Genomic DNA, 17848 nt, shown 5'->3' on the forward strand with positions numbered 1-17848 from the left:
GAAGACTTTGAAGGTGAATCATTTTATTCTTACAAAACAAGAAAATACATTTACAAAAAGAGAATATATTCAGTGCATGCAAAAAGGGTTGATAATGGAGTCAGTCCAGAAATATCAGGATTTGGCAAATAAAAAAGGAAGCGTAGTGAACATCACTGGAATGAGAAGGAAAGTTAAAAAAAGGCTTAACAAATGACTACATGAACAGTGATTTGTATTCCACTGAGACAAGTGACCACGTATTAGGCATGGCTGATGGTCCAGTAAATGGTTAACTGAAATGGTTTGCCAAACATTTCTTTATTCCACAGTTTTAGTAGCAGAGAGAAACCCAAAAGGAAACTTTCTTTGTGCTGGCTTTGAAACCAAGAGGTAATGATCCCCATACACAAGTGTCAAAAGGTTTCTTGGGAGTGTTTCCTTTCAGTGGACAATTCTTTAAAATGAAACAAATTTAAACTTTCAGAATTTTCAAAACAAACAAAAAAACAAATGTGGTTAATCTATGGCATCACGTCAGAGAACCCTTGTGTTTTGGTTAGGGTTAAGTATACCAGACTGAAACGTCATGAAAACCAACACTGGATTGTTAGACTTTAAATCTCACTCTCTAACTGGTCTCAATAAAGCGATCTTTCTGTAAAAAGTCAAATTGACAATTCTCTACCTCAAATGCAGCATAACATACTAGTAGCCTGAATTTCGTCCATGTGTCCACTTTTACAGACAACAGTTTGCTATACAGTGTCAATCACAAGAACAAGTCTCGGGTTACTTAACAACTAGATACGGTTCATGACATGATGCACATTGCACACTGTGGTAGCACCTTGATGTGAGCCTTTTAACTCCTGTACTAAACTAAAGGAAAGTCTTCAGACACCAAACATGTCTTGACTGATCAAATAAATTGAGGATAATGGGAAAATCGTCAATTTTTTATTGCCAAACTCTCTCCAACACGTTCCCCCCTTTTTTTGTGAAAGCAGGACTGTACAGTGCAATGGACAATGCAGGTCACTCCACACAACTTGCAACTCAGAAACAAAGTTCAGGGGATGTGGAGTGGACAGCTGGCTGATAATAGCTCGTATAAAGCAGTGCACATTACTGGTTGCCTTGATCGTGGCTGTGTTTGCTGGACGCCTGCTCAAGTGGCCGATACCTGCAGCAGATGGCAATGGCAGCAGCTCCTCTGTCCTCTCCGGACGCCCGCACCACACAGGTGTTGCCCCGGGCATACGCCCCATGAGTGATGAAACCCTGTGACACAGAGTTACATCCTGTCAGCGTCCACGAGTCCTCGCACGACACCTCCGCCTGAGACAGAGAGACAAGTCAAGGTTTATTGTCATAGAAACACCAAATTAGGTATGTGCATTTCTCAGTATGGTAAAGAAGTGCATTTGAGCGAATTCAAGCAAGAGGCATTTCTGAAGGAACAGGAACAATTTAGTTTTCCACTCAGCTCAAAAGTAGCAAGTTAGCCAAGACATGGCAAGTTTGCTTCTTTAATTTTACGCTGGAGCTACAAGGACGATGTCAGCTTACAGCCACCATTTAGCATGTTGCTAACTGTATGACTTGTGATATTTATAGTGAGTGTGAGCGGTCTCTTACTACAATACCCAGCATGCATTATCAAACATCTGCCCCTGCATTGATAAAGAAATGTATTAATGTATCAATCATGTAGAGGCTAATAAATGCAGAAACCTTTCGCTTCTTAGCATTAATGTTAGCTGTGAGGCTAAAAAAGTTCCACCCACCTTCAGGATACATCATTAGATGAGTGTTCTTGAGATTGAGACTACTGTGGCATTACAGTAGGAGGCGATCATTTGTGTTTACAACAGATAACAAATGCATCAGTGGTTACAATGTTCATGTGGGCCAGAGTGCCACTTTAAGTAATCTCAAATAGCGTGGTTTAACATTTTTGACACACTTATCTATAAACATGGAGGAAGCATGAATTGGAGCTAAAAACCAGTAGCAGCTCTCTTAAACCTGAATTTTGTCCGTACTTTTGTACATTTTTTATAGACAACCATGTATCATATGGCTAAATTAACTGCATAGTTCAAGTGCAAAACGAACGAAGCGAACTTCAAGCACTTAAACATGTCTTGCCTGAGTGACCACATTTGGGGCAGGGGGAAACTGTAAATGTGAGTTTTGATAAACTGTTCCTTTAAGGCTGGTCATTTGTGATAAAGTGCCGTTTGGACTTGCACATGATGCATTTGTGTGGTGTTGTATGAAAAGTTTAGGTAGGAGCTCACCTGCTCCGTAAAGCCAGAGGGGTAATGCTCATTCAATCTGCACTCCAGACTGAGGGCGTGGCAACAGGAAGCATACGATGTCATACGAGTTCTGGCAGGACACGCCTTACGGTTGCCGTGGAGAGGCCTCATGGGGTCAGCCACGCCTCCGGACTCAAAGTGAGAGCTGCAGCCTGCAGGAAGAAATGACAGATGTTACCCAGCATGCAGGCACACACACAGACAGAGAGATGGACCAACAGATGCAGACACAAAGACAGGCAGTTACAGTTCTGGCTACAAGTCAAGTTAATGTGGACTTTTTGGCTACACTGACAATAGGAGAACAACACTGAGATACTATGGACACCTAAACATGCGAGTCCAACCGCATGGCTGCATTCAAAATCACATTCTGTTATATTATACTATACAAACTGTACTAACCATTGCACTAGTATTGGTGGTGTAGTATTTTGACATGCTAGTATGTGCTGGATGTAGCCTATTTTGCATGTATCATATGTAAACAGTAGTCTTATAATCATATTGCTGTGTGAACAAAGGAAGGGAAAAACATTCTTAACTCCCAATGTAAGTTAATGTAATGAAATTTTGCATCCTTGCTGTTGATCTATTCATCATGACATTTTCCACTACTTTACCACTGCTAGAGAAGATGTGGAAGTGGTGGACAGCTTTTTCCTACTCTGATCAATTATTCATATCAGAAATTCCACTACAGAAAACTGATAGCAATTGGTGCTCAACACAATGAAGAAGCTTAAAAATATCTTGAAATGCAACAATTTATCTCTACAGACAAACATCAGAATTGTCAAGACTATGGTCTTCTCTGTGGTTCTGATCAGTGGTAGACAGTAAGTATGTAAATGTAATTCGTTTCTGTGCTTAAGTAGTTTTTTCGTGTATCTGTACTTTACTGAGGTTTTCCATTTTGGGTGATTTTCTACTTTCACTCCACTACATTTCAAAGTCAGATACCTTACTCTGTGCTCCACTACATTATGTGAAAGCTGTCGTTCCTTTTGGTTTCTGTGTGTATAAAAACGCAACATGTCAAAACGAAGGAAGCACAAGGCAAGAACACCAATCAGGACACAGTGCACACTTTGTTTTGACCTGTTGGTCATACCGACCCAGTGCAGCACACGGTTCAACATCAGTGCAGCAAAGTAAAAATTTGGGTCTATTCAACATAAGTGATGGAACTAACCTAACTTTGTGTAAATAGACCACAATATAGAAATGTGAACATACATGCAGTGGACTGGCTGTTCTGAATTTATACAAACACTTTCATTGTATAGTAAATTTGTTTATGCTAGTTTATGTTTATGAACAGAGACCTACAGATCAATATAGTAAAGGTGAATTTGTGAAACTGTTTAAAGCAAGTTTGTATTAAGCTTAAAATTGTAATGAAGTTGAAAATAAATCTGAAACAAACTTTGTTCACAAAAAGTGATTTCAGAGCCACTCGGTTCTACCTGATGGAAATTGTTTGCCTTCAGTGTTTTGTGCTTATGATCATGTTTATAGACATCATTCACACTAGAGTATTTTCACCTACAATGAGCTGATTAATTAGAGCCATAATTAATCTTTTAGTACTTTCACTTTCAGTACTTAAGTACATTTGAAGGCAAATACTTTTCTACTCAAGTGGAGGTCTAAAGGGAGGAGTTCAGCTTTTACTGGAGTAATATTTTACCTTGGGTATCTACTTCAACTTAAGTACATGATTTGTGTACTTTGTCCACCACTGGTTCTGATAGATGTGAAGGCTGGACCACAAACAACCAAGACAGGAAAAATCTGAACTAAATCTTATTTTGAACATATTCTGAGAGCCAGTTCACTTAAAAATACCACTATGCTTGGGACAGTTGAATGTAAAAGAGGAAAAGGACAATAAGCTCAAAGATGGATGGATGTACAGCAATCATGAACCATGCAATCGGAACACTAAAGACCCAAATAGAAGACAGGATATTTTGGAGAAACACTATCCATATGGTCACCAGGAGTCAGAATCAACTTGAAGACAGGTGATAAAGTATTGAATTAGAGTAGTGAAAAATAAAGTCAGAAGACTATAGCTCCATTCTTACCTGTGAGCTGATGCTCTGGGCTGGGGCACTCTGCGTCCATGCCTGTCTGAGGGCTGGCATGGGCTTGGCACTGCACATTGTTCCCTGTGCAGCAGCGGGCTATGGCATACACACCCTCTCCTCCAATGCCATTGTGTGCCACACAATGCTTTTGCCCATCCCTCACCTGACACCAGACAAAAGCCAGTCAAGCAGTATGAAGGGTGGAGAGAGAGGAGGACTGAATCTCATGCTTATCTTGTGTTTCTCTATTCATCTGCACATATAGACAGCGTGCGGCACGTATTGCACTTTCTGCGTAGCTCATTGTGCATCTTGCACATCTGGACATTAGACACTTTATTGGGTACAATATATGCACATTTATTTATTCATTCGTTGGTCATTATATGCAGTCATCTGTAAATTTTGGTACAGTCATTATTGCACTGCATCTCTCATCTCAGGTTATAGATAATATCACAGACTGTTGTATTTTTTCTATTTGTACATATACCTGTAGATAGGATCTGGTATATTTATTCTTGTTATATGTCTACACCCGTTTACAGTTACTGTATAGTGTTGTGTGTCTGCTACTGAGTGCTAAATTTCCTTTGGGATCAATAAAGTATCCATCCATCCATCCATCCATCCTAATGAGTAAATTGCCAAATTTTTTCCCAAACTATTCCCCATATATTGTGTTAGAGACTAGTTTTATAGCAATGATGATTGCACTGCAGGTAAGAAATTTGAGATAAAACAGCTTCAAACCAACTCAAACCCATAATAAGTAACAAAGTGAGTTCAGTGTGATAGGCTCTCTTTCTCACCTCTATTCTTTCTCCAGCTCGGGCTCCGTTTGGTGAATAGCTGGAGCAGCTGAACATCTCTTCACCCTGACGACAGTGAGCCACTACTGTATCGGAGATTGCGACCCCTGACTTCTCTGACCAAACAGAGCGACACAGCAGAGGATTGCCTAGAAACAGATAATCAAATTCAGGCCTTAAAATTATGGTCTGATCATGAAACCTGTAAAAATGTGCCCAAGCAAGAGTGTAGATCACTGAGTAAATCAAGTTCAATTCATCTTGCTGTCTGTGTGATTACATAATGGGATTAAATATTAACACTTGTAGGGACCGACCTGAAGGTGCAGTAGTTTTGGGCAGGGCAGCCACCACGTTAGGGGTAGTGAGGCGGTGTTCTGCAGGGAGAGAGTCTGGATTCATCACCTGCTGGACTGAGTGATGACGTAGCAGCTGGAGCACGTCAGCAGGGCTGGCTTTGGGGTTTGCGTTCAGAAGGACCGCAGCTATACCTGATCTCACACACACACACACACACACACACACACACACACACACAGCAGGTAAATTAACAGCAATAGATTGTTAATGCATGTACATCATTTAGTAATGCCAAATAATTACATTGAACTTTGTTTTTTGCTTTTTCTATGAAGTTACCACTTCAGATACACTATATTGCCAAAAGTATTCGCTCGTCAGCCTTCACATGCATATGAAATTAAGTGAGATCCCCTTCTTAATCCTTAGGGTTTAATACAATGGCAGCACACCCTTTGCATCTATAACAGCTTCAACTCTTTTGGGAAGGCTTTCCACAAAGTTTAGGTGTGTGTTTATGGGAATTTATGACCGTTCTTCTAGAAGCGCATTTGTGAGGTCAGACACTGATGTTGGACTAGAAGGCCTGGCTTGCAGTGTCCGCTCTAAATCATCCCAAAGGTTTTCTATCAGGTTGAGGTCAGGACTTTGTGCAGGCCAGTCAAGTTCTTCCACACCAAGCTCACTCATCCATGTCTTTATGGACCTTGCTTTGTGCACAGGTGCACAGTCATGTTGGAACAGGAAGGGGCCATCCCCAAACTGGGGAACATGGAATTGTCCAAAATCTCTTGGTCTGCTGAAGCATTAGGAGTTCCTTTCACAGGAACTAAGGGGCCGAGCCCAACTCCTGAAAACAACCCCACACTGTAACCCCCCTTCACCAAACTTTACTCTTGGTACAGTGCAGTCAAACAAGTACCGTTCTCCTGGCAACCGCTAAACCCAGACTCGTCCATCGGATTGCCAGATGTAGAAACATAATTAGTCACTCCAGAGAACACGTCTCCACTGCTCTAGAGTCCAGTGGCGGCGCTTTACACCACTGCATTTGACACTTTGCATTACACTTGGTGATAAGCTTGGATGTAGCTGCTCGGCCATGGAAACCCATTTCGTGAAGCTCTCTACACTGTTCTTGAGCTAATCTGAAGGCCACATGAAGTTTGTAGCAATTGACTGTACAGAAAGTTGGCAACCTCTGCTCACTATGCTGCTCAGCATCTCTGTCATTTTAAGTTTTCTACCACATCATGACGGAGTTGCTGTCGTTCCCAATCGCTTCCACTTTGTTATAATACCACTGACAGTTGACTGTGGAATATTTAGTATTGAGGAAATTTCATGACTGGACTTACACAGGTGGCATCCTATCACTGTACCACACTGGAATTCACTGAACTCCTGAGAGCGACCCATTCTTTCATAAATGTTTATAGAAGCAGTCTGCAGGCCTAGGTGCTTGGTTATATGGCCATGGAAGTGATTGGAACACCTAAATGCAATGATTTGGATGGGTGAGTGAATACTTTTGGAATTATAGTATATTTGTTACAACAAAGATGATTCCTCTGCTTGTAAAATGGATTTTCACAATATTTCTTGTGTGCCTTTACAACTGTGAATTGCTGTTATCGTGTGCTAACCGGCAACGAGTGCAGCTGCCTGTGATGTGCCGCTCTTGGTGGTAAAACAGGTGGGACAGTCACTGGAGGCGCTGATGATATCATCACCAGGGGCAAACAGATCCACACAGCGGCCCACATTGGTGCCTGTGGTCCCTGCACTCAGCGGCTGGTCAGCAGCATTGGTGGCACCCACTGTTATCACCTACACATAATCAAGGTAATAATAATAATAATAATAATAATTGGAATACACGTCCTTATTTTGCACCTACTTTGCACTTCCACTTACTGGCTACTTTATGCCGTCCACCTTACTCACTTTGTAGCAGGAGTGGACAAAGTACAGTACTTCAGTGCTTGAGTAAAATGTTCTTCATAAGTATCAAAAGTAAAATTACTTTATAATATTGTTATGATGAACAATTTCTATTAAGGAGAACTGTGAGCCACACAGGTTTTGTCAGCAATCCCTAGCTGATTCAGTTTGTGACTACAGGATCGCTATTGAACAGATGCTAGCTAGAAGATGAACCATTCTCAACACCACAGTGACACTGACATGGTAGAATGCAATAGGGTGGGGGTCTTTACACAAGGTGCTGAGGCATAGAGTGGTCAAAAATATCCAGTCATTGACTATTCTACAGTCAGTTACTGAAGTTTCCTCTGATAAAAAGCTAGAGGATGGCTAATACGAACTGTGCAAAACCAAAGCTATCTATTCATATCTATCTGAAAGTGCATCTATTGAAGTGGCCAGCAGTGGTTTTCAAATCAGTCCTCAGGAACCCCAAGACGGTCCATATTTTTCTCTAACCCTATATGTTGTGGGGGGTCCCTGAGGACCAGTTTGAGAACCACTGGTTTAAAAATTACTGTTTAAAAATGGTTAACTTTGTGCAAGCAGTCATCTGAGTCTGAAAATATAGAACAGTCAGAGGTACCTCAGGCTCTGAGGCTGGTGAGTACAGACAGGCATCATCCTGGTAGTTTCCTGCTGCAGCTATAAGAACTGCACCAGACCGAACCATCTCACGACAAGCAGTGTTCAGAGTACGACTGAACCCCCCTGCAAATGGTAGCAATATGATCACAGGACTGATGGGCTGAACCTGCAGAGATGCACGAATGTACTCCAGACCTGTGGGAAAATGACAGTTTTTCTTAGGGCTGCACAAATTATTGTTTTCTACTCATTATCACCAGCATTGTAATAACAGACTACATGATTTCTGTAGTGGCTTGGCTACATTGTAAATGAGGGTCTCCCTCAAATGTACACTACCACAAATAAAGGTTGATTGAAGTAATCTGTAATATGTAATCAGATTACAAAAGTCAAACTGAGATTGGACAAAACAAGATTGGAGCAATCAGTATAGGAACATTGGAAATACTGTATAAAAATTACTTTATGAAAGAAGACACAAAAACAGAAGTAGTCTGTGTCAGAAGTATACTGCAAAGTGAAGTGTCCTGCACTCCTAACACGTAGCGGTAAAAACACAGTACTAGTATTTATCTTCAAACCAGCAAGAGCCGAATAAATACTGCTGTACTGCAGAAAGAGGGATGAAAGCTTTCAACACAGCACAAAACAAATCTAAACTTTCTTATAACAGTAACTTGTACATTGCATATTCAGCCTTTTGTATTTTGTTCATGTGTAAACTGAAGCCATAATAGCATGCTGTCAAGAATAACACAATTATTCACCAGGTTTTGTTTCTGTTTACCTGCCAGAACTCCTGAAACTGTGCCTTTGCCCTGGCAGTTGAGCACTCGCACGCTGTTCACACTGACGCCACGTGCCACGCCCGAGTCTCGCCCGCTTACCACCCCTGCTGTGTGTGTGCCGTGACTGTCACACTGATTGGTCTGCAGTAGATGCATTACAGTGATTTTACAATGATCAAAGGGCAGACATAAAATGAAGTGGAGAAAAAAAATACTACATGAATTCTTGACATTCAAAAAATACATATTAATAATCATCACGGTAAAAAAATTCATCTGCCAAGTATTTTAGATTCTTAACATTATACTGTGATTGCCAAGCAACATAACAGTCAAAGATTTTCAACATTGAGAGAATTCAGTTGATGTGTGCAGTCATAAGTGTATGATATCATGTATTTTACGACTTTGACTGCGGCTCAGCCAATCAGATTTTAGAAACAGCGATATCCGTTATAAAGATATTACTGCTTATTGCGCAGCACTTTCTGATTGAAATGATGTCCTCTCTGGCATAATAACGAAGGGAACCTAATTAGGTCATTCTGAAATTCAGCATGATTAGAACAAATGCCTGTAGACATTAAGACCCTGATTGGACTTATTTGAGCAGTCACAGGTTTTTGGCTTACTAATCAATGACAGGACATAGAATAGGGCACATAATTTAATGACTATAGACCAGTGGGGCCCAGTCCTGGTCCTGGAAATCTAACACCCTGCAAGGTTTAGCTCCAACCCTAATCTAACACCTGATCCAGGTGATGAAGGCCTTTACGGGCATCTGAAGATCAGAAACAGATGTATTGGATCTGAACTCTTGAGGGTGGAGGCTATAGAACAATTGAAGCATGCTATCTGAGAGAGAGAGCAACACTCTGAAATCATGTTCCTGATGTAATGCTAATTATAGGAAGATGGACAACTTTGTGTATTCCTGGAAATTTTTCCAAGCCTTCATGGTGGCTGCATCAAATATAAAACACACTTCTTGTGGCAAATGGCATGCTACACAATCTCTATTGCCACCTGTTCTTTCTAATCTTGAACTGCGAGACTTTGTTATAATACAGTACAATAAGCACAGCATTCATATATTGAATATACAATATTCAATTATAAATAGAGTAGAGTTTACTGTTGACTATTTAAAGCAGCTTCTTTCATGTTGCTCGTCTCTCTCTGCTGACCCATCTACTTCTTAGGTCACTGACTTGTCTGTGAACTCTGACCCCATCCTCCTCTGGCACACTGTTGAAGTCTGTCACCATCACTCTGCCCTCGATCTCACGGTGACTGGTCTGCACGCTGGTGTCCATGAGGTACAGCCCCACCTGAGCTCCATCATCTACACATGCACATACAGTTCTCAGACACACTCATGTACTAGTTTCAGAAGTGGTACAACAATCCCCTAAAGCAGGGCTATTTCATTCCGGACCTGGAGGGCCAGCACAGTTTGGTCATTTCCCTGCTCAAACACACCTGATTAAACTCGTCTGTTAATTGGCAGGTTTAGTAACTGTGTCTGAGCGTGGAAATCACCTATCTATGATTTGCTTTTTGTTTGCTTAAGGTGTAGCTGTAGACATTTTCCAGACACAGAGCACCTACTAAAAATGTCCTAAAAAAGTCCCCAGTAAGTGGTATTAATTGCAGTTGCTAACTGTGTCTTAAGAATTTAAGTTTTTTTCTTAAATATATCAAAATTCCCTGTCATCAGTGTCCATTATCTCCATATCTCTACAACTGGAAAGAGATATCACAATACAGCATTGTGTAAGTTCTGTGTGCGTGCGTGTGTGTGTGTGTGTGTGCGCGTGTGTTCTCACTGGGTGGTGTGTATTTTCCGCTCTGGTTCTTGGTCTGGATGATGCGCTCCAGGTTCCATGGCAAGCCTTGCACAAACACCGTCGAGTCCTCTTCGATATAATCCACATGAGGCAGCTTTAGCGCCTGCACGCACACACACACACACACACACACACACACACACACACACAGAGCGATGATACTGTGAGGCTTCTCTCAACTCTCGCTGTTACAGTGGGGCGCGTGGAGGGGGAGGAGGGAAGGGGGGGGGGTTACCATGTGCAGGACATCGCTGCTCATCTTCACCAGGAACCCTCGCACAGCTCCAGAGTAAGTACGCGTGATCTCTGTCAGATAGCCGCGCCTCGCCGCTTTGGCTCTCAGCGCGCGCATAGTGCGCGCAACCTGGTTCTCGTGCGTCCCGCTTCGCAGCACCACGATGTAGTGACCGGGCACGCGCCACGCGGCCTGCAGGGGAACAGTAAGAGGGAAGAGTGAGAAAAGAAACGAGCCGAACAGCGCAGAGCCGGAACAACAGGAGGGAAGAGCGAGAGAAGAAACGAGCTGAACAGCGCAGAGACGGAACAGAAGGAGGGAAGAGCGAGAGAAGAAACGAGCCGAACAGCGCAGAGACAGAACAGAAGGAGGGAAGAGAGAGAGAAAAAAACAGCTGAACAGCGCAGAGACGGAACAGCAGGAGGGAAGCGCGAGACGAAACAGCAGGAGGGAAGAGCGAGAGAAGAAACGAACTGAACAGCGCAGAGACGGAACAGTAGGAGGAAAGAACGAGAGAAGAAACGAGCCGAACAGCACAGAGACAGAACAGCAGGAGGGAAGAGCGAGAGAAGAAAAGAGCCGAACAGGGCAGAGATGGAACAGAAGGAGGGAAGAGCGAGAGAAGAAAAGAGCCGAACAGGGCAGAGATGGAACAGAAGGAGGGAAGAGCGAGAGAAGAAAAGAGCCGAACAGCGCAGAGATGGAACAGAAGGAGGGAAGAGCGAGAGAAGAAACGAGCCGAACAGCGCAGAGACGGAACAGCAGGAGGGAAGAGCGAGAGAAGAAACGAGCTGAACAGCGCAGAGACGGAACAGCAGGAGGGAAGAGCGAGAGAAGAAACGAGCTGAACAGCGCAGAGACGGAACAGCAGGAGGGAAGAGCGAGAGAAGAAAAGAGCCGAACAGCGCAGAGACGGAACAGCAGGAGGGAAGAGCGAGAGAAGAAACGACCTGAACAGCGCAGAGACAGAACAGCAGGAGGGAAGAGCAACAGAAGAAAAGAGCCGAACAGCACAGAGACGGAACAGAAGGAGCGAAGAGAGAGAGAAAAAACGAGCCGAACAGAGCGGTCGACGGAACAACAGAAGGGAAGCGCGAGACGGACCAGCAGGAGGGAACAGCGAGAGAAGAAACGAACTGAACAGCGCAGAGACGGAACAGCAGGAGGGAAGAGCGAGAGGAGAAACGAGCCGAACAGCGCAGAGACGGAACAGCAGGAGGGAAGAGCGAGAGAAGAAAAGAGCCGAACAGCGCAGAGACGGAACAGCAGAAGGGAAAAGCGAGAGAAGAAACAAGCCAAACAGCGGAGACAGAACAGCAGGAGGGAAGAGCGAAAGAAGAAACGAACTGAACAGCGCAGAGACAGAACAGCAGGAGGGAAGAGCAAGACAGAACAGCAGGAGGGAAGAGCGAGAGAAGAAACGAACTGAACAGCGCAGAGACGGAACAGCAGGAGGGAGGAGCGAGAGAAGAAACGAACCGAACAGCGCAGAGACAGAACAGCAGGAGGGAAGAGCGACAGAAGAAACAAGCCGAACAGCGCAGAGACGGAACAGCAGGAAGGAGGAAACAAGCCGAACAGCGGAGACAGAACAGCAGGAGGAAAGAGAGAGAGAAGAAACGAGGCGAACAGCGCAGAGACGGAACAGCAGGAGGGAAGAGCGAGAGAAGAAAAGAGCCGAACAGCGCAGAGACGGAACAGCAGGAGGGAAGAGCGAGAGAAGAAAAGAGGCGAACAGCGCAGAGACGGAACAGCAGGAGGGAAGAGCGAAAGAAGAAACGAACTGAACAGCGCAGAGACGGAACAGCAGGAGGGAAGAGCAAGACAGAACAGCAGGAGGGAAGAGCGAGAGAAGAAACGAACTGAACAGCGCAGAGACAGAACAGCAGGAGGGAGGAGCGAGAGAAGAAACGAACCGAACAGCGCAGAGACAGAACAGCAGGAGGGAGGAGCGAGAGAAGAAACGAACCGAACAGCGCAGAGACAGAACAGCAGGAGGGAGGAGCGAGAGAAGAAACGAACCGAACAGCGCAGAGACAGAACAGCAGGAGGGAAGAGCGACAGAAGAAACAAGCCGAACAGCGCAGAAACGGAACAGCAGGAGGGAGGAAACAAGCCGAACAGCGGAGACAGAACAGCAGGAGGGAAGAGCGAGAGAAGAAAAGAGCCGAACAGCGCAGAGACGGAACAGCAGGAGGGAAGAGCGAGAGAAGAAAAGAGCCGAACAGCGCAGAGACGGAACAGCAGGAGGGAAGAGCGAGAGAAGAAAAGAGCCGAACAGCGCAGAGACGGAACAGCAGGAGGGAAGAGCGAGAGAAGAAAAGAGCCGAACAGCGCAGAGACGGAACAGCAGGAGGGAAGAGCGAGAGAAGAAAAGAGCCGAACAGCGCAGAGACGGAACAGCAGGAGGGAAGAGCGAGAGAAGAAAAGAGCCGAACAGCGCAGAGACGGAACAGCAGGAGGGAAGAGCGAGAGAAGAAAAGAGCCGAACAGCGCAGAGACGGAACAGCAGGAGGGAAGAGCGAGAGAAGAAAAGAGCCGAACAGCGCAGAGACGGAACAGCAGGAGGGAAGAGCGAGAGAAGAGAAGAGCCGAACAGCGCAGAGACGGAACAGCAGGAGGGAAGAGCGAGAGAAGAGAAGAGCCGAACAGCGCAGAGACGGAACAGCAGGAGGGAAGAGCGAGAGAAGAAAAGAGCCGAACAGCGCAGAGACGGAACAGCAGGAGGGAAGAGCGAGAGAAGAAAAGAGCCGAACAGCGCAGAGACAGAACAGCAGGAGGGAAGAGCGAGAGAAAAAACGGGCCTAACAGCGCAGAGACGGAACAGCAGGAGGGAAGAGCAAGACAGAACAGCAGGAGGGAAGAGCGAGAGAAGAAACGAGCCGAACAGCGCAGAGACGGAACAGCAGGAGGGAAGAGCAAGACAGAACAGCAGGAGGGAAGAGCGAGAGAAGAAACGAGCCGAACAGCGCAGAGACGGAACAGCAGGAGGGAGGAGCGAGAGAAGAAACGAGCCGAACAGCGCAGAGACAAGAAACGAGCCGAACAGAGCGAGACAAGAAACGAGCCGAACAGAGCGGCGACAGAACAGCAGGAGGGAAGAGCGAGAGAAGAAATGAGCCGAACAGCGCAGAGACAGAACAGCAGGAGGAAAGAACGAGAGAAGAAACGAGCCGAACAGCACAGAGACGGAACAGCTGGAGGGAAGAGCGAGAGAAGAAAAGAGCCGAACAGGGCAGAGATGGAACAGAAGGAGGGAAGAGCGAGAGAAGAAACGAGCCGAACAGCGCAGAGACGGAACAGCAGGAGGGAAGAGCGAGAGAAGAAACGAGCCGAACAGCGCAGAGACGGAACAGCAGGAGGGAAGAGCGAGAGAAGAAACAAGCCGAACAGCGCAGAGACGGAACAGCTGGAGGGAAGAGCGAGAGAAGAAAAGAGCCGAACAGCGCAGAGACGGAACAGCTGGAGGGAAGAGCGAGAGGAGAAACGAGCCAAACAGCGCAGAGACAGAACAGAAGGAGGGAAGAGAGAGAGAAAAAAACAGCCGAACAGCGCAGAGACAGAACAGAAGGAGGGAAGAGAGAGAGAAAAAAACAGCCGAACAGCGCAGAGACAGAACAGCAGGAGGGAAGAGAGAGAGAAAAAAACAGCCGAACAGCGCAGAGACAGAACAGCAGGAGGGAAGAGAGAGAGAAAAAAACAGCCGAACAACGCAGAGACAGAACAGCAGGAGAGAAGAGAGAGAGAAGAAAAGAGCCGAACAGAGCAGAGATGGAACAGCAGGACGGAAGAGCGAGAGAAGAAACGTATTAAGAGAAGTAACCTAAATACCAGAACAGCAGTACATTTATCCAGACATTGTTGGAGACCTTTATATATCAGCTAAAAGAAAGCATGCTACGAAATCATTTACAGGTCAGACCTAAAACGTACAGTCTAAATGATAAAACATGGTCATATAAAAATAATGTTTGCCAACAATAGACAGTATTTATATGTCGCTGTAGTCGGAACAAAACCAAAAACCAAATCTCCAAAAACGTAACTTTATAATGTTTTAATTTAATATAGAAGTGAATGGATACATTATTAAAAAATACACACACACATACACATACATATACATATACATATATATATATATATATATATATATATATATATATACACATACATACATACATACATACATACATGCATGCATGCATACATGTACATTATATATATATATATATATATATATATATATATATATATATATATATATATATATATATATATATATATATATTCAGGATATATATTATATGTTCAGGAGTATTAACAGTGAGGTACTGATGTAGGACGATTAGTTCTGGATCTCAAACTCCTCTCCAGCTCTTCTAAGTGGTGCTCCATCACTCCAAAACAGCCCCACTGCTCCACAGCCCAGTGCTTGCGGGTTGTACGGACACAGTGACCTTAGGCTCAGGTGCGGCTGCTCTAGGGCGCCCCGGTCTATTGCCAGCGCTTTTCTATAGAGATTGTACAAGCTGCGCGTGCGCAATTGAGTAATGCAGCTTAAAGCAGGTGAATTCAGGTGTCCGGATACTTTGGACTCTCTTGTCTCAGCTGGGGTCTTACCTTGGTGCACCTGAGGAATTGGCCGGACGGCGCCGACTCGAGCTCAGGCTGGGAGTCGTCCTTGCGGATCAGGGACAGGATCATCTCGTCCTCCTCGGTGTAGTCTTCCTCGTGAACCTCCATCGCCGCCGCGTGCATCAGCAGCAGCAGCGCGAGAGCCAACAGACGCCTCATTCCTGCACAGCTATGGACAGCCACACCGGCTCAGGTCAGCTGCAGCGCGCGTCTGTGGGACTTTGAAGTCTAGTGCATGTTGGGGTTACTGAGGGACTGATTCGAACCTCTGATTGGCTCTCCGCTTTAAGGCGGGGTCATGACGTGTTCACGGCTCACGCCACCGCGCTCGGATCGCACCATCTCTGCGTATATAACCTCACCTGTTGGCTGGAGTCGGGTTACAGCGGGAAAGGCCCCCCGGAGCTGGAGGGCAACTTTCTCACACTTGTAGGATTCGACCTGTTGTCCTGGCCCTGCCTGCCGTTTAGAGTTCTAGATGAGCTCTAATGTTAGAACCAGGCTTTATGGGTTTAAAGTGACCGGGCATGAAACGTACAGCTTTTCTTCTCTCAAACACAGCAAAGAATAAACGCTTTTTGAGTTGCCTGCCTGTTCATTTCCATATCAGAAGAGGTTCTCTGAGCACATGCGGGGGCAAAAAGTTTAGCGTTTTTAATCATTTAATTCATCACATAACGTGTATTCTTTTGGTCCAACTGGACAGCAGAGTTTGTTTTGATATCAGCTTTTTTTTTTATCAAAACAAAAAATCCACATTCAGTTGTGAATAGAAGTCTGATTTTTTTTTCAGAGCGATTTTTGCAGAAGTGCTTCGAAAGTGGCTCAAGTAAACAAACAAAACCGGCATCTCTCAGCGTCCATGCTGTCGCTGGGGTGGGACACCAGAGCCTTTAGGTGGGGGACGTGACTGTGACGTATTCCCCTCAGTGCTATATTTTAATGTTGCAGCAGCTTCATACAGCCACCTCAGGGACTTTTATTATTTATATCTTTTCATTTATTATTCATACTGTACTTGATACGAACACATCTCAGCCTAAAACCGTAATTCGCTTAAATCCGGGGTTTCCTCTCTGCTGTAGCTGTGAATGACGGTTAGCTACTGACCGTCGCGTGACTGACCCAGCGCGCTGGCTGCTGGACTGAGTTCAGTGAGCTGTATCCTTATCCCTCCAGGTGACACGGGGCTAAAAGGGGAGCTCCGCCGTAGTTTCTGCACAAATAAATGGTAAATAAAGTCGTTCAGAGCGGTTTGGTGTGAAGTGCTTAGTTCTAGTAACGTACTGAGTCAGTTGTTCACACTGGCTTATTTCCTCTAACCCCCCTAGTGACGGCCGTGACACTATTTTAATGTTCTGTTTCACCATGAGATGCACTACAGTCCCCAGCATGCACTGCAACTTAGTGTGCATTCTGACCCCCAAACAACAGCGTGTAGGCCCTCAGTTACACAGCAGAGAAGATGCCTGGTGTCTAGTCCAAGCAGAAAAACCCCACCTAGACCAAATTATTTTTATTTAGAATTATTTTTGAATAAGTATTCGATGCCTATTGCGCTGTTGCAGTTTTGACATATTTTGAATAAACAATTGTCCACAGATTTGCTGTTTTTTTTTTTATTAAGCCCTAAGTTAGAAGTTAGTGGTTGGGTTTGACACCGCTGCTCTAAAAGCTCCCTCACGGGATGTTGTTACACATAGTGGGAAATTCGCTGCCTGAGACATTGTTTTGTGACAGTTTAGTGATAAAGTTTTGGCCTGAAACATATTGTTAATCCATATTGTGAACACCGGTGGTGAGGGAGGCCGTAAAACTGAGGAAAGAGGCCTTTAGGGACTGGATGGCCCGGAGGACTCCCGACTCAGCAGAGTGAAAAAGGTGAAAAAGGAGGCAGCAGCGACGCTTTTAATCCGCTCATGGCTGCCGGGTTCACGCGGAGCAAATGAGTCCCCAAAGATTTCAGATTTTCCACTATTTTACCTTTATCAACATTAATCGCTGTAGGCCCACTGGTTCTTTGAAATAAAATATATTTGAGTGGTAAAGATCGCCACGTCTGGTTCCTATCAACGCCACTGTAAAGAAACCTGAGTCGGTAAGTTTCTATGCGTTGAGCCATTTTACACCAAACGCTCGGAATGACTGTATTTCAGCCACGGAATGAAAAATCTGTGAACTCGCCCATTATCACAAGATTTAGTGCCGTGCTGCCGCCTGCCGGTGTGTTTTAGGTATTGCAC

The 17848-nt window shown here is 44.8% G+C and overlaps 2 protein-coding genes across 2 annotated transcripts; one reads left to right on the forward strand and one right to left on the reverse strand.

Moving 5' to 3' along the window:
• Nucleotides 1-6: 6 nt before the first annotated feature.
• On the reverse strand, nucleotides 7-15856 carry pcsk9 (proprotein convertase subtilisin/kexin type 9). The gene is made up of 12 exons (XM_017689061.2): nucleotides 15591-15856; nucleotides 10968-11159; nucleotides 10712-10835; nucleotides 10094-10227; nucleotides 8879-9020; nucleotides 8087-8283; nucleotides 7161-7344; nucleotides 5532-5705; nucleotides 5215-5363; nucleotides 4400-4565; nucleotides 2286-2458; nucleotides 7-1320 (listed from the first exon to the last, which is right to left on the reverse strand). The coding sequence occupies exons 1-12, from the start codon at nucleotides 15762-15764 to the stop codon at nucleotides 1108-1110; spliced, it is 2022 nt and encodes a 673-aa protein (XP_017544550.1). The 5' UTR covers nucleotides 15765-15856; the 3' UTR covers nucleotides 7-1107.
• On the forward strand, nucleotides 11541-12535 carry LOC119263276 (vicilin-like seed storage protein At2g18540). The gene has a single exon (XM_037538140.1). It carries the CDS (start codon nucleotides 11668-11670, stop codon nucleotides 12394-12396), a length of 729 nt encoding a protein of 242 aa, XP_037394037.1. The 5' UTR covers nucleotides 11541-11667; the 3' UTR covers nucleotides 12397-12535.
• Nucleotides 15857-17848: the final 1992 nt, after the last annotated feature.

Source organism: Pygocentrus nattereri, chromosome 4, assembly GCF_015220715.1.
Source record: "Pygocentrus nattereri isolate fPygNat1 chromosome 4, fPygNat1.pri, whole genome shotgun sequence".
Classification (NCBI taxonomy): domain Eukaryota; kingdom Metazoa; phylum Chordata; class Actinopteri; order Characiformes; family Serrasalmidae; genus Pygocentrus; species Pygocentrus nattereri.